The sequence below is a fragment of the Nerophis ophidion genome, linkage group LG14 (genome assembly GCF_033978795.1).
Source record: "Nerophis ophidion isolate RoL-2023_Sa linkage group LG14, RoL_Noph_v1.0, whole genome shotgun sequence".
NCBI classification, from domain to species: domain Eukaryota; kingdom Metazoa; phylum Chordata; class Actinopteri; order Syngnathiformes; family Syngnathidae; genus Nerophis; species Nerophis ophidion.
In genome coordinates, this window is record NC_084624.1 from 39,199,030 (window position 1) to 39,215,819 (window position 16,790).

Genomic DNA, 16,790 nt, shown 5'->3' on the forward strand with positions numbered 1-16,790 from the left:
TATGTTACAGAAAAAATGTGGGGGGAAAACCCTTGGGTTTGACAGCTAGCTAAGTTACAAACACGTACAAATGCCACCTTTACCTTTTATAAGACGCTCACTGCTGCCACATAAATGTTATTATTTCTTGTTTGTGAGATAAATCCTCGAAAGGTTCAGCTCAATGACCCCAAACGCAGCAAGCAGACGCCAGAATCATTCGTTTCCGGTTAAAACTTCATATCCCAGAACACACCGCGGTGCCCACTTCCGATCCACGAGCCAGGGCGGAAACAAATGATTATTGTGTCCGCTTGCTGCGTTTGGGCTCAAATTGAGCTGAACCTGCTCTGGATTTATTTCACAATCAATACATGTTGTATGTGGCAGCCATGCCGAGCGTCTTATAAAAGGTAAATATGATATTTGAACATATTTATAGCTTCTAGTTTGCTGTCAAACCGTGACGATGGAATCTTTTGAGTTTGTTCAGTATCGTTTCGGCCCACCGAAACCCAGCTAACATCCTCAATGTGCACCTGTGAACTTGAAGATAAACTCATGACGATAAGGACACGATGATAAGAATATGGTTGTTTTGACATAATGAGAAACGTTTGGAAAATATTTACTAGTTATCTTTTAAGAATCTCTTCTCCTCACCTCACAAATGATAACTGAAAAATGAAAAGCACTAAACTGACGTTTCTGAAATTATATATGACAAATTATTATGACAAAGAAACATGGCATTCGGACAAATGGCTGATTAAAAGATCACAACATATCATAGCAATTAAGCCAGCAAGCACTCCCTCTATTGCAGTGGTTCTTAACCTGGGTTCGATCGAACCCTAGGGGTTCGGTGAGTCGGCATCAGGGGTTCGGCGGAGGTCAAAACACACCCGATTCATCGTGTCAATAAAAACTTCTACCTATCGGCGTATTCTGGATACGGCAACAGCAGAAGTCACATTGATTTGCAGGTGTGTAATTTGTTGTGAGTTTATGCAGTGTGTTGGTTTTGTTGTTTGAACAAGGTGATGTTCATGCACGGTTCATTTTGTGCACCAGTAAAAAAAAACATGGTAACACTTTAGTATGGGGAACATATTCACCATTAATTAGTTGCTTATTAACATGCAAATTAGTAACATATTGGCTCTTAACTAGTCATTATTAAGTACTTATTCGGCATGGCCTTATTATAACCCTAACCCTCTTACCCTGACCCTAACCCTAACCAAGTAACTCTAAACTAAGTCTTTATTACTTTGAATATGTTCCCCTAGTGTCCAAATAACTCTAAATTAAGTCTTTGTTACTTAGACTATGTTCCCCATACTTAAGTATTACCAAAAACCTATAACTTTGTCTTGAATTTGAAAAAACAATAAACATTTTATTTTTCGGTGAATGCGCATATGAAACTGGTGGAGTTCGGTACCTCCAACAAGGTTAAGAACCACTGCTCAATTGCTTGGATTCAAAATGACGTCACGTCGGGTTCATTGAACACGCGTGGTGGTTTTTATTAGTAGATTGCACAGTACAGTACATATTCTGTACAATTGACCACTAAATGGTAACACCTGAATAAGTTTTTCAACTTGTTTAAGTCGGGGTCCACGTTAATCAATTCATGGTACAAATATATACTATCAGCATAATACAGTCATCACACAAGTTAATCATCGGAGTATATACATTGAATTATTTACATTATTTACAAGCCGGGGGGCATATTGGGTTGCTATCAACATCAACAATTACAGTGGGGCAAACAAATATTTAGTCAGCCACCGATTGTGCAAGTTTTCCCACTTAAAATGATGACAGAGGTATGTAATTTTCATCCTAGGTACACTTCAACTGTGAGAGACAGAATGTGAAAAAAAATCCAGGAATTCACATTGTAGGAATTTTAAAGAATTTATTTGTAAATTATGGTGGAAAATAACTATTTGGTTACTTCAAACAAGGAAGAGCTCTGGCTCTCACAGACCTGTAACTTCTTCTTTAAGAAGCTCTTCTGTCCTCCAATCGTTACCTGTATTAATGGAACCTGTTTGAACTCGTTACCTTTATAAAAGACACCTGTCCACAGCTTCAAACAGTCAGACTCCAAACTCCACTATGGCCAAGACCAAAGAGCTGTCGAAGGACACCAGGAAAATAATTGTAAACCTGCAACAGACTGGGAAGAGTGAATCTACAATAGGCAAGCAGCTTGGTGTGAAAAAATCAACCGTGGGAGCAATTATCAGAAAATGGAAGACATACAAGACCACTGATAATCTCCCTCGATCTGGGGCTCCACACAAGATCTCATCCCGTGAGGTCAAAATGATCATGTGAACGGTGAGCAAAAATCCCAGAACCACACAGGGGTACCTGGTGAATGACCTGCATAGAGCTGGGACCAAAGTGACAAAGGTTACCATCAGTAACACACTACGCCGACAGGGAATAAAATCCTGCAGTGCCAGACGTGCCCCCTGCTTAAGCCAGTGCATGTCCAGGCCTGTCTGAAGTTAGCCAGAGAGCACATGGATGATACAGCAGAGGATTGGGAGAATGTCATATGGTCAGGTGAAACCAAAATTGAACTTTTTGGTATAAACTCAACTCGTCGTGTTTGGAGGAAGAAGAATACTAAGTTGCATCCCAAAAACACCATACCTACTGTGAAGCATTGGGGTGGAAACATCATGCTTTGGGGCTGTTTTTCTGCTAAGGGGACATGACTGATCCTTGTTAAGGAAAGAATGAATGGGGCCATGTATCGTGAGATTTTGAGCCAAAACCTCCTTCCATCAGTGAGAGCTTCGAAGATGAAATGTGGCTGGGTCTTCCAGCATGACAATGATCCCAAACACACTGCCCGTAAGAAGCATTTGAAAGTCCTGGAGTGGCCGAGCCAGTCTCCAGACCTCAACCCCATAAAAAAATCTGTGGAGGGAGTTGAAAGTCTGCGTTGCTCGGCGACAGCCCCAAAACATCACTGCTCTCGAGAAGATCTGCATACATAGAGGAATGGGCCAAAATACCAGCTACTGTGTGTGCAAACCTGGTAAAGACCTATAGTAATCGTTTTACCTCTGTTATTGCCAACAAAGGTTATATTACAAAGTATTGAGTTGAATTTTTGTTATTGACCAAATACTTATTTTCCACCATAATTTACAAATAAATTCTTTAAAATTCCTACAATGTGAATTCCTGGATTTTTTTTTCACATTCTGTCTCTCACAGTTGAAGTGTACCTATGATGAAAATTACAGACCTCTGTCATCATTTTAAGTGGGAGAACATGCACAATCGGTGGCTGACTAAATACTTTTTTTGCCCCACTGTACAGTATATAATCTGAGAAATGGACATTGTACCAGTGTAGGTCTGACTTGGTAGGATATGTACAGCACGTAGTGGACATAGTGAGATCAGAAAACATAAGTATATACATTTGATTATTTACAATCCGGGGAGGTGGGATGTGGTTGGGCGAGGGGGTTACTTTAGGGTTGTAGCTGCCTGGAGGTGTTGTTTTAGTGCGGTTTTGAAGGACGATAGAGATGCACTTTCTTTTACATCTGTCGGGAGTGCATTCCATATTGATGTGGCATAGAAGGAGAATGAGTTAAAACCTTGGGTTTAACGTGGTTTGTGGCGCTCCGCCTGTTGTTGTGGTCATGGCAGTCATTTAAGTTATGGAAGTAGTTTGACATGTTTCAGGGAGGTGTAGCAAATTTTATAGACTAGGCTGAGTGCAAGTTGTTTTACTCTGTCCTCCACTTTGAGCCAGCCCACTTTGGAGAAGTGTGATCTGGGGTGGAGGTCTAGAAGTAACCTGACTAGCTTGTTCTGGGATGTTTGGAGTCTTGATTTGAGCCAGCGTTTGTTCGCAATGGGCACAAGGCGCCATTTAGCCTTTCTTGTAGAAAAATGCCCTATGCTTGCGTTGTTTTCGGCCGTAAGGACCGATTAAATCGCAAAAAGGATAAACGTGTTTTCACAGTTTCTCGAGAGGTAATTAAGAAGGGCAGAGGAGTGCAAGATTTGATGAAAAAAGACAACAAAAGTACCACACGTTTCAGTCCAAGGGAGCAGAGCCAAAGAATGCACAAATTTGAAGTGACCACTCTGTTAAAGGTTTCTTTGATATACTTTTACAGGCCTCGAACTTTAACTTTTTAAGGTCAAAGCAAGTGTTGGCTTAAAGGAGGCCTCATATTTTAGGGCACCAAGGCAAACATTATTTTCTTTCCAGGCAGGGGCTCCAAAGCATACATGCATATACAGTTTTTTGTATTCATTATTAATATAAATTTCTCAGCTTTTTGTAATTTCATGATGCCTTTATCTCCATTTTTACCATTCGATAGAGGGAATTGATTGATTAACGTGGACGCCGCCTTAAACAAGTTGAAAAACTTATTTGGGGGTTACCATTTAGTGGTCAATTGTACGGAATGTGTACTGTACTGTGCAATCTACTAATAAAAGTTTCAATCAATAAATTTCAAGTATTTCTTATTTAAATTTTTTTAAGTTATGTACATTTAGATGATGTATCGGGACGGATCCATTAGGATTTTGAGCAGAAATATGTCGTATAGAAATTAACTATGCACAATAAAACATTAACATGTGTCACATGTTTTTTAAGGTAATACCTTTTGTGACATTAAAAAAAACAAGTAATGTCAAAAAAACATGGCGTTTACTTTTTGATATCAGAACAAAACACAAAGCAGTTTGGCTAATGAAGATAAAGTCCAATTATCAAGATGTGTTCTTCTCTAACGCCCCATTGTGGTTCAGTACAACAGTTTGGCCAACAACAACAATAAAACAGGAGTGACAGTGTGTTTCCTCACCTCATTAACTCTCAGTCACAACAGCTGATGGAATCTATATTGACAAAATGAAAGCAACATTGTACAATTTTTCTCCTTTGCTTTATACTTTTAGTGTGTCCAATATTGTCCACACCTGTCTCCATCGAAACTCACGGCAGGAAGCGAGGGGAAATGACTGTAATTCTCCGGAACAGTTGGTGTGTTCTGTTGTGTTAATGTTGTGTTGCGGTGCAAACATTCTCCCGAAATTTAATTGGCATTGTTGTTTAGTGTAGTCCCATTATATGGCACAGGCTTATGACTGTGTTGGCGTTGTTTATACGGCCACCCTTAGTGTGACATGTAGGTCTGTTGACTAAGTATATTTAGCGGGGTACCTTCTCCAGCAATGTTAACGCTAATAGTTCACTATGATTAAGAAGTCAAACAACGTTACTGAGCCTGCGCCTGACTGGTGTTGCCTGGAACGCAGTAACAAATGACAGATCTGGGATTTTTTTTTGTGCGAATTATTATTATTATGTTGTGGACAAATAGATGTCTTGTCCATTATCAAGTAAAAAGTCAAGGGCGGAAAAGGTGAGTTGTTACTGCGAATGATGGTCAATTTATTAGGGCATTACGGCAAATGAAAGGGTGGTCGTGGCAATTGCCGTGGTTTAATTCGAGTCCTGCTTTTAACGTTTTGTGTTTCCCATTTAAGTATTATCTTGATCAATCAATCAATCAATCAATGTTTATTTATAGAGCCCCAAATCACAAATGTCTCAAAGGACTGCATAAATCATTACGACTACAACATCCTCGGAAGACCCCACAAAAGGGGGAGGAAAACTCACACCCAGTGGGCAGGGAGAATTCACATCCAGTGGGACGCCAGTGACAATGCTGACTATGAGAAACCTTGGAGAGGACCTCAGATTTGGGCAACCCCCCCTCTAGGGGACCGAAAGCAATGGATGTCGAGCGGGTCTAACATGATACTGTGAAAGTTCAATCCATAGTGGCTCCAACACAGCCGCGAGAGTTCAGTTCAAAGCGGATCCAAGACAGCAGGAAACCATCTCAACCAGAGGAGGATCAGCGGCGTAGAGATGTCCCCAACCCATACACAGGCGAGCGGTCCATCCTGGGTCTCGACTCTGGACAGCCAGTACTTCATCCATGGTCATCGGACCGGATCCCCTCCACAAGGGAGGGGGGGAGGACATAGGAGAAAAAAGAAAAGAAGCGGCATATCAACTGGTCTAAAAAGGGAGTCTATTTAAAGGCTAGAGTATACAGATGAGTTTTAAGGTGAGACTTAAATGCTTCTACTGAGGTAGCATCTTGAACTGTTACCGGGAGGGCATTCCAGAGTACTGGAGCCCGAACGGAAAACGCTCTATAGCCCGCAGACTTTTTTTGGGCTTTGGGAATCACTAATAAGCCGGAGTCTTTTGAACGCAGATTTCTTGCCGGGACATATGGTACAATACAATCGGCAAGATAGGATGGAGCTAGACCGCGTAGTATTTTATATGTAAGTAGTAAAACCTTAAAGTCACATCTTAAGTGCACAGGAAGCCAGTGCAGGTGAGCCAGTACAGGCGTAATGTGATCAAACTTTCTTGTTCTTGTCAAAAGTCTAGCAGCCGCATTTTGTACCAACTGTAATCTTTTAATGCTAGACATGGGGAGACCCGAAAATAATACGTTACAGTAATCGAGACGAGACGTAACAAACGCATGGATAATGATCTCGGCGTCCTTAGTGGACAAAATGGAGCAAATTTTAGCGATATTACGGAGATGAAAGAAGGCCGTTTTAGTAACGCTTTTAATGTGTGACTCAAAGGAGAGAGTTGGGTCGAAGATAATACCCAGATTTTTTACCGAGTCACCTTGTTTTATTATTTGGTTGTCAAATTTTAAAGTTGTATTACTAAATAAAGGTCGGTGTCTAGCAGAACCGATAATCAGCATTTCCGTTTTTTTGGCGTTAAGTTGCAAAAAATTAGAGGACATCCATTGTTTAATTTCATTAAGACACGCTTCCAGCTGACTACAGTCTGGCGTGTTGGTCAGCATGTAGAGTTGGGTGTCATCAGCATAGCAGTGAAAGCTAATACAGTATTTGCGTATGACGTCACCCAGCGGCAGCATGTAGATGCTGAAGAGTACAGGGCCAAGGACCGAACCCTGGGGAACTCCACACGTTACCTTAACATAGTCCGAGGTCATACTGTTATGGGAGACGCACTGCACCCTGTCAGTAAGATAAGAGTTAAACCAAGACAGGGCTGAGTCTGACATACCAATTCGTGTTTTGATACGCTCTAATAAAATATTATGATCGCCTGTATCGAAATATAATATTTGTTGTTCCTAAGGCAGATTTTTGCTACAAGTGTTCCGTAAAGCACCAACTCGGCAAGTCTAAATTAAAGAACCTAAAAGAGTTAAGCTTTTGCCAAAGGAAGCAATCAAAAATGAAGCCTTTAGCACGTACACAATGATGACACCTATAGTTATGTTTGGATAAAGATGGGGGAAACACACACACACTCGTAAACGGCGCCTGCAACAGCAAGGACTGGCAACAATCATGGCAGTAGACGCAAAGTTAAATCATGAAATGCAACCTTACCCGAGCAAAAACGATGCACATTTATCCGGGAGAGTCTGGATAACCAAGTCCTTGACCCAGCCATACACAAAAGTTGTAGACCTCCATGCTTTTCCAAGTTTATCTGTTTTGTCGTGTAGAATTATGCCCGAAACACAGGATAGTTCGATATGTCTGGGAACTCCACCGACGAATAATCCTTTTTTACTCAACAAATCCTTTTTTTTTTTTAAAGATAAATCACAGGGAGTTATTCAATTGCATAGTTGGATTTTTTGCTCATATCTGCTTTTTGCAGGATTACATAGACCCCTTGTGTACTGAGTCTGGAGGCTGCTTGCTGCACAACAGCCTTCTTAGCTTGGCTGACGACCTCTAGTTTTTACTTCCAGGAAGAAATCACTTGCAATAGGGCTTGAAAGTGTGACGTAGTAAAGGCAATGTGTTGTGCGTCTCATAGTCCTCATAGTAGCGTATTTACATGGCTGAATGAATGTAAGACTTTGTGCTATAGTTTATTTTTTTTTAGTAAGCTCCAGAGATGGTGCATACGTGCAGCATTGTTAACTGCCACAATCTTTGTCATGATCTCTTCAGAGGAAAATAAGGATTTTTGTGATATTTTTCTAATTTCCAGCAGTGAGAGCAAAGCCAAGGAACTAAGCCATCATCTAACTATCAGCTACAAGTTCAAAGAATCTGGAAAAATCACTGCACGTAATCAGCAAGGCCGAAAAACAAACATTGAATGCCCGTGACCTTCGATCCCTTAGGCGGTACTGCATCAAAAACCAACATCAGTGTGTAAAGGATATCACCACAGGGGCTTAGGAACACTTCAGAAAACAACTGTCAGTAACTACAGTTTGTCGCTACATGTGTAAGTGCAAGACACTCAGCATCAAGGGTTGGAATTGGGGGGTTACATTTCAAATTGTTTTTGGACATTGTGTCCTCAGGACCAAAGAGGAAAAGAACCATCCGGACTATTATAGGCGCAAAGTTCAAAAGCCATAATTTGTGATGGTGTGGGGGTGTTTTAGTGCCGAAGGCATTGGTAACTTACACATCTGTGAAGGCACCATTAATACTGAAAGGTACATACAGTTTTTGGAGTAACATATGTTGCCATCCAATCAACGTCTTTTTCATGTACGCCCCTGCTTATTTAGGCAAGACAATGCCAAGCCACATTCTGCATGTGTTATACAGTAACAGTGTGGCTTCAAGGTAAAAAAAAAGTGTGGGTACTAGACTGGCCTGCCTGTAGTCCAGACCTGTCTCCCATTGAAAATATGTTGCGCATAATGAAACCGAAAATACGACAATGGAGACCACGGACTGTTGAACAACTTAAGCTGTACATCAAGCAAGAATGGGAAAGAATTCCACCTGAAAAGCTTAAAAAATTGGTCTCCTCTGTGTTGTTAAAAGGAATGGCCATGGAACACAGTGGTAAAAATGCTCCTGTGCCAACTTTTTTGCAATGTGTTGCTGCCATTAAATTCTAAGTTAATGATTATTTGCAAAAAAAAATTACATTTCTCAGATTAAATATCTTGTCTTTGCAGTCTATTCAATTGAATATAGGTTGAAAAGGATTTACAAATCATTGTATTCTGTTTTTATTTATGAATTACACAACTTTTATATATATATATATATATATATATATATATAAAAAACGGTTTGGTCCACCCTACAGCTTGTTCCTCCCGCCATGGTTCTTCCTCACTGGCGACATAGATTTACTTATGACACTTTTGAGCATGTCTGTTTATCAGCTAAGAAAGGATAGTCGGTTTTTAGAAAAAACTCACTGTTCAAAAATAATGCACCAAAATCAGTGTTGTTATGAAATATTGACCTCACCTAAACTAAATTGAACTATTCCACTTTGCAACTTGTTTTTTGAAACTATGATTTAGTTTTTCCCATCATAAAATGTTTTATTTTTTTCCACAAAGAGTATAAAACGCACAAAACAAATTACAAATATATGCCAACTTTATATGTACAAATACGTCCGAAGCTGTTGAAGAATTTAAAACTTTTGAAGTTTAAAAAAAATATTATATGACTTACTTCCTCCGGTTTGTTGCTCTCTTTTACATTAGCGTGGCCATGTAAACAAAAGCTTTGGCCAACAAAAATAGCATTGCGAAATCACATAGTGTGATTGTTTGGGAAGTGCTATGCTCATTTGTCACACGCTAACGTGTGTTTCTCCTGCAGCCTACAGATGGCGCCAGGTTACATTCAGCTCACCCAAAAAAGAGCACGTTGAGCTACTTCCTCACAAAACACCAGTGGGCGGAGCCGACACTGCCAGAAGGGGCGTGGTGAAAAGATGGAGAGCCGATGCAGCAGCAGCGCCGACTCCAGGCAGGGAGGCCGCGGGGTGGTCAACTCCACGTCCATGTCAGCGCGCGTGGACTCATATGAGGCGGCGGAGAAGAAGTGCATATCAGACGTCAGGAGGACCTTCTGCCTCTTTGTCACCTTTGACCTTCTGTTCATCACCTTGCTGTGGATCATCGAGCTCAACGTGAGAAAACAAAATGGGAGTTTAAACGTCGCACTCGAGTTGGTTTTTAATGAAAACTGTTCTTATGTCCCAGGTGAACGGCGGCATTCCCAAGCAGTTGGATCAAGAAGTCCTCCATTACGACTACCACGCCTCCTTCTTTGACATTTTTGTAAGACCGCCTTTATGAGAACAGGTGACCACAACACACTCACTTCCTGTCGTTTGCCTCCTCACAGCTGCTGGCCGTGTTCAGGTTCGCCTCGCTCATCCTGGCCTACGCCGTCTGCAGGCTGCGTCACTGGTGGGCCATAGCGGTCAGTGCTGACCACTCCCTTCATTATTGACGTACAACATACTTGTTTACGTTAAAAAGGCACATGCCGACTTCTCATTGTGTCTGACAGATCACCACCGCGCTCAGCTGCGCCTTCCTGATCGTCAAAGTCATTTTATCCAAGGTACGCTGACTCACTCATGATTCATTTGGAATATTACCACCTTACCAGGAACACCACATTTTCCAGGATTTTTCCCTATTAAAAGATGAACGGATAGTGGTTAGAGTGTCCGCCCTGAGATCGGTAGGTTGGGAGTTCAAACCTCGGCCGAGTCATACCAAAGACTAGAAAAAACTGGGACCCAAAGGTTGGAATTGGGGGTTAAATCACCATAAACGATTCCCAGGCGCGGCACCGCTGCTGCCCACTGCTCCCCTGACTTACCAGGGGGTGATCAAGGGTGATGGGTCAAATGCAGAGAATAATTTCGCCACACCTAGTGTGTGTGTGTGTGTGTGTGTGTGTGTGTGTGTGTGTGTGTGTGTGTGTGTGTGTGTGACAATCATTGGTACTTTAACTTTAAATGCTTAAATTTCCCACATTTTCCAACCGTTTCTCCATCAAAATGTTCCACCTATTCAGGACAATCGGGCCATCTATTTTTCTATATTTCCTTAAAACTTATTCCTTATTAATGTGTTATTAGTAGAGATGTCTGATATTGGCTTTTTTGACGATATCCGATATTCCGATATTGTCCAACTCTTATTAACCATTCCGATATCAACCGATACCGATATATACAGTCGTAGAATTAACACATTATTGTGGCTAATTTTGTTGTGATGCCCCGCTCGATGCATTAAGCCATAGGTCGGCAACCCGCGGCTCTAGAGCCGCATGCGGGTCTCTAGCGCCGCCCTAGTGGCTCTCTGGAGCTTTTTCAAAACTGTATTAAAAATGTAAAAAGATGAGGGGAAGAAAATATAAAAAATATATTTTTTGTTTTAATATGGTTTCTGTAGGATGACAAACATGACACAAACCTCCCTAATTGTTATAAAGCACACTGTTTTTATTAAACATGCTTCACTGATTCCAGTATTTAGCGAGTGTCGTTTTGTCTTACTAATTTTGGCGTCCTTGAACTCACCGTAGTTTGTTTACATGTATGACTTTCTAGTAGTGTTTTATGCCACGTCTTTTTCTGTCTCAGTTTGTCCACCAAACTTTTTTAATGTGCATGAATGCACAAAGGTGAGTTTTGTTGATGTTATTGAGTTGTGTGGAGTGATAATCAGACATTTGGTCACTGTGAAACTGCAAGCTAATCGATGCTAACATGCTATTTAGGCTAGCTATATGTATATATTGCATCATTATGCCTCATTTGTAGCTCTATTTGAGCTTATTTATTGTTCTTTAAGTCCTCTTAATTCAATTCATATCTCATGACACACTATCTGAATGTAATATGGCTTTTATTGTTTTGCAGCTCCAGACATATTTGTTTTTGTATTATTAGTCCAAATGGCTCTTTCAACATTTTAGGTTGCCGACCCCTGCATTAAGCAATGTAAAAAGGTTTTACAAAATAAATCAACTCAAGTTATGGAAAAAAAATGCCAACATGGCACTGCCATATTTATTATTGAAGTCACAAAGTGCATTATTTTTTTAACATGCCTCAAAACAGCAGCTTGGAATTTGGGACATGCTCTCCTTGAGAGAGCATGAGGAGGTTGAGGTGGGGTGGTAGCGGGGGTGTATATTATAGCGTCCCAGAAGAGTTAGGGCTGCAACGGGTTCTGGGTATTTGTTCTGTTGTGTTTATGTTGTGTTACGGTGTGGATATTCTCTCGAAATGGGTTTGTCATTCTTGTTTGGTGTGGGTTCACAATGTGGCGCATATTTGTAACTGTGTTAAAGTTGTTTATATGCCCACCCTCAGAGTGACCTGTATGGCTGTTGACCAAGTATGCATGCATTCACTTGTATGTGTGAAAAGCCGTAGATATTATGTGATTGGGCCGGCACGCAAAGGCAGTGCCTTTAAGATTTATTGGCGCTCTGTACGTCACCCTATGTCCAGGTACGACTACTACAGGCGGTGTTATAAAAAGTCATAAATTTTACTTTTTGAAACAGATACCGATCATTTCTGATATTAAATTTTAAAGCATTTATCGGCCGATAATTTCGGCAGCCCGATATTATCAGACATCTCTAGTTATTAGTTAAACATTTTTCCACCGATTCCAACCGTTCCACTTCCAAAACCAAAATGCTCTTTGCTAATTTTAGTCCTTTTTAGGAAGACAGAATCCTCCCAGATCCTTTAGTTCTAAGTAGGGTTGTACGGTACACCGGTACTAATATAGTACCGCGAAACTAATCAATCGTATTCGGTACGATACCGCTTTTAAAAAGTTCCGGTCCCCGACCGGCAGCGCACACACACACATAGTACTTACAAGCAGACACAGTGTGTAGACAGAAAAGGAAGAACAGACGCATTTTGGCTTAAAAACTAACAAAGGTGAAGTTATAACACTGAAACGCCCTCGGGAAGAGGTGCTTTAAGACATGGCGAGCTAGCTAGCTGCAAAAGCCCATCCGCAGTCGGCAGTGTTTTAGCGACTAGTAAATCACTGCTTGTCTCCATGGTGACAAGTAAAGTAAGTGTGTTACAAGTATCATCCCTGCAGGACAAGGAATAGCTAAACATGCTTCACTACACACTGTAGATCACCGGCGTCAAAATGTAAACAAACGCCATTGTTGGATCAACCCCTGACATCCACTGTAATGATATCAAGTGAAGGAGCGTATCTAATCGATACTACTACTGATTTTTAGGAACACTAATACAAAACCTCACAATAATGTCTGATAGAAAGCTAAAAGCCTTATGATAGACCGCCTTAAAAAACAGAATGGAACTTTAATTTTTTTTTTACTGAATGAGACACCCAGAATGTCCATAAAAATAAAGAATGTGTGATTTAAAATATTAATTATGACTGATAAAACACTGAAAATTGACAACATATGAACATCACACCTCCTCTCGATCGACACATTTTACAATCAAGCGAAACGCAACAAAAATGCAACAAACAACATAATATGAACACAAAGGGTAAAAAAATAATCTAATATACCACTAACCTTTACTTTTAAATCACGTCTTAAAACATATTTTTACTCTGGCTTTTAAACCAGCATAAGAGTTGTGATTTTAGTGTATTTCATTTTCCCTGATGTATTTTATGTATTTACCCGTTTATAGTTAAATGTTTTCTATTACTGACTCTTTGATTGATTGAAACTTTTATTTGTAGATTGCACAGTACAGTACTTATTCCGTACAATTGACCACTAAATGGCAACACCCGAATAAGTTTTTCAACGTGTTTAAGTCGGGTTCCACGTTAATCAATTCATGGTAATCTAGTATAGTGGTTCTCAACCTTTTTTCAGTGACGTACCTCCTGTGAACATATTTTTAATTCAAGTACCCCCTAATCAGAGCAAAGCATTTTTGTTTGAAAAAAAGAGATAAAGTAAAATATAGCACTAAGTCATTTTCTGATTCATCAAATTGTATAACAGTGCAAAATATTGCTCATTTGTAGTGGTCGTTCTTGATCTATTTGGAAAAAAAGATAAAAATAACTAAAAACTTGTTGAAAAATAATTGATTCAATTATAAATAAAGATTTCTACACATAGAAGTAATCATCAACTTAAAGTGCCCTCTTTGGGGATTGTAATAGAGATCCATCTGGATTCATGAACTTAATTCTAAACATTTCTTCACAAAAAAAGAAATCTTTAACATCAATATTTATGGAACATGTCCACAAAAAATTTAGCTGTCAACACTGAATATTGCACTGTTGCATTTGTTTTTACTGTTTATGAACTTACATTCATATTTTGTTGAAGTATTATTCAATAAATATATTTATAAAGGATTTTTGAATTGTTGCTATTTTTAGAATATTTTCGAAAAATCTCACGTACCCCTTGGCATACCTTCAAGTACCCCCAGGGGTACGCGTATCCCCATTTGAGAACCAGTGATCTAGTATGTGTGTCTTAGCTTCTGTGCAACACTTTGTGAAACTTCTATTGTTTTTTTAAATGTGCTATACAAATAAAGTGGATTGGATTGGACAGGAAGAAAAAAAAGCTAGTGAAAAGTTTGTAAAGTTTTATTTCTATGAGAAAAACGAATAATTTTTATGAGAAAAGTCATTATGGACAAAAACTATTTTGAGAAAAAAAGTGAAGATTTTACATAAAAAGCTCTTAATTTTTTCAAGAATAAATGTGTTAGGAAAAAAAAGCTACAAATGTTAATGGTGAACATATTTTGTATTAAATCACTGTTCTTTTTTTTTTTTTACATTTGATTTAAATGTTATTCCCTTATTGTACCCACGATGAATGTACCAAACTCGGATTATCGCATAGAACCATGCCTGTAATAATATCACTTACATGTCTGGATGGGTGCTGCTCTATCAAATGGAACTAAATTAAATGTTTATCTTCCTGTCGTCAGCTGCTGTCTCAGGGAGCTTTTGGGTACCTGCTGCCCATCATCTCCTTCGTTCTGGCCTGGATAGAAACATGGCTGCTGGACTTTAAGGTTCTTCCTCAGGAGGCAGAAGATGACAACAGTGAGTGTCCCTTCTCGTATAAAGACCACAATGTACTACTGTCCACATAGCAACCTCATCTTCTGTCCTCACAGGGTTCCAGTCCTTCTTGGACGCTAGCGAGCGTGCGCCCCTCTTGTGTCCCGGTCCCATGTCTGACGGCCAGTTCTACTCGCCGCCCGAGTCCGTGGCAGGTCAGCGCCCCCTAGTGCAAGTTGGTGTGACAACAGCTCACGTATGTTTCTTGTGCTTTCAGACACTGACGAGGACCTGGATGACAAACAAGGACTCTTTTAAGGTAGCACTGATGCATATTCCTGTGATGGTTGCATCTTCGCCATTTTTCCTTTCTGCCAGGATGTCCTCAGAGGAAGTTATTGGTCCGCTTTGAAGGAAAAACTGCGCCTTACGCTTGGTGACATTTGAACGTCGCACACAAGAACACTAGAAGAATTAGAAGAGGTTCATGAAGCCATGTTGACATCCTCGATAAGCTATTAGAGAAGATATGCTTTGCTCTGCATGAAGGGAAGATGCTGAGGCCAGCCAGACGATCCCCTCCACAAGAAATGCGCGGCTTTTCAAAATAAAAGTGTCAAGAAGGTGAAGAAGACGTGTGACGTTGTCTTCAGGGCCTGCTCGTGTTTTTACAAAAAACAAAGTGATGAATCATCAAATATAGACACAAACACTTTTATTCTTTGTTCACATTTTACTGACAGACCACGAAGATATGATCTTGTAAAAGAAACAATACTGATAAGAATAAAAATGTTGTTTCTAAATTGTTTCTAGCGCCGTATGTTCATCAGTCTGATGGTCACATGACTCATTTTGTCAGGAAACTAGGAACCATGTCTGTCTTTTACACGGAAATTTTCTCATCGAATCATTCGTGACATGTGAAAGATCGAAAGTCTCAGGCTGTGTCTCAAATGGTGCACTTACACTTAGTCTTTTGAGTGCTAAAGTGTGTACTTTCACTTTGCTTCTTGAGTGCATGTGTGTTTACTGTCATTTAGTCTTTTGAGTACATATGTGTACTCTTACTCAGCTTCTTGAGTGCATAAGTTTGTACTTTCACTTTGCATTTAAGTGCATACATACACTTGAGCTTTTTGAGTGCACAAGTGAGTATTTACACTTAAGCCCATTGACTGCCTAAGTGTGTACCCACAGTACACTAAGTCTTAAGTACACAACTGTGTACTTACACCTAGTCTTATGCGTACATAAGTGTACTTACAATTACTCTTTTGAGCGCATAAGTGTGCACTTACTGTACACTGAGTCTTGAGCAAACAAGGGTCTACTTAAACTCAGTGTACTTAGTTACACTTAAGTTGTTTCAGTGCACAAGGGCGTACTTTCACCTAGTCAACTTAGATTTAGTCTTTTGAGTGCATACTGTAAGTGTTTACAAACCTTGTTTCCATATGAGTTGGGAAATTGTGTTAAATTTAAATATAATTGTTCACAGTGGCAGAGGGGTTAGTGCGTCTGCCTCACAATACGAAGTTCCTGCAGTCCTGGGTTCAAATCCAGGCTCGGAATCTTCCTGTGTGGAGTTTGCATGTTCTCCCCGTGAATGCGTGGGTTCCCTCCGGGTACTCTGGCTTCCTCCCACTTCCAAAGACATGCACCTGGGGATAGGTTGATTGGCAACACTAAATTGGCCCTAGTGTGTGAATGTGAGTGTGAATGTTGTCTATCTGTGTTGGCCCTGCGATGAGGTGGCGACTTGTCCAGGGTGCACCCCGCCTTCCGCCCGATTGTAGCTGAGATAGGCGCTAGCGCCCCCCCGCGACCCCAAAAGGGAATAAGCGGTAGAAAATGAATGAATGAATGAATAATTGGAATACA

The 16,790-nt window shown here is 40.2% G+C and overlaps 1 protein-coding gene across 3 annotated transcripts; it reads left to right on the forward strand.

The window, feature by feature from the left end:
* The first annotated feature begins 235 nt into the window (after positions 1-235).
* stard3nl (STARD3 N-terminal like) lies at positions 236-15,712 on the forward strand. 3 transcript variants are annotated; one of them, XM_061920727.1, is made up of 10 exons: positions 239-392; positions 806-965; positions 9,685-9,997; positions 10,071-10,148; positions 10,216-10,293; positions 10,384-10,437; positions 14,831-14,948; positions 15,023-15,121; positions 15,184-15,225; positions 15,285-15,712. In XM_061920727.1, exons 3-9 carry the CDS (start codon positions 9,800-9,802, stop codon positions 15,222-15,224), a joined length of 666 nt encoding a protein of 221 aa, XP_061776711.1. In that variant the 5' UTR covers positions 239-392; positions 806-965; positions 9,685-9,799; the 3' UTR covers position 15,225; positions 15,285-15,712. The 3 variants fall into 3 exon arrangements, with proteins under 3 accessions (XP_061776710.1, XP_061776711.1, XP_061776712.1); XM_061920728.1 differs by having other exon boundaries at positions 250-392; positions 838-965; XM_061920726.1 differs by lacking the exon at positions 806-965 and having other exon boundaries at positions 236-392.
* The last annotated feature ends 1,078 nt before the right edge of the window (positions 15,713-16,790 follow it).

Excerpts from the sequence above, each read along its gene's own strand:
- stard3nl (XM_061920726.1), top strand. The coding sequence starts at position 9,800 with ATGGAGAGCCGATGCAGCAGCAGCGCCGACTCCAGGCAGGGAGGCCGC. Across the intron at positions 10,149-10,215 it reads CCTCCTTCTTTGACATTTTT|CTGCTGGCCGTGTTCAGGTT; the intron begins GTAAGACCGCCT and ends GCCTCCTCACAG. Across the intron at positions 15,122-15,183 it reads GCCGCCCGAGTCCGTGGCAG|ACACTGACGAGGACCTGGAT; the intron begins GTCAGCGCCCCC and ends TTGTGCTTTCAG.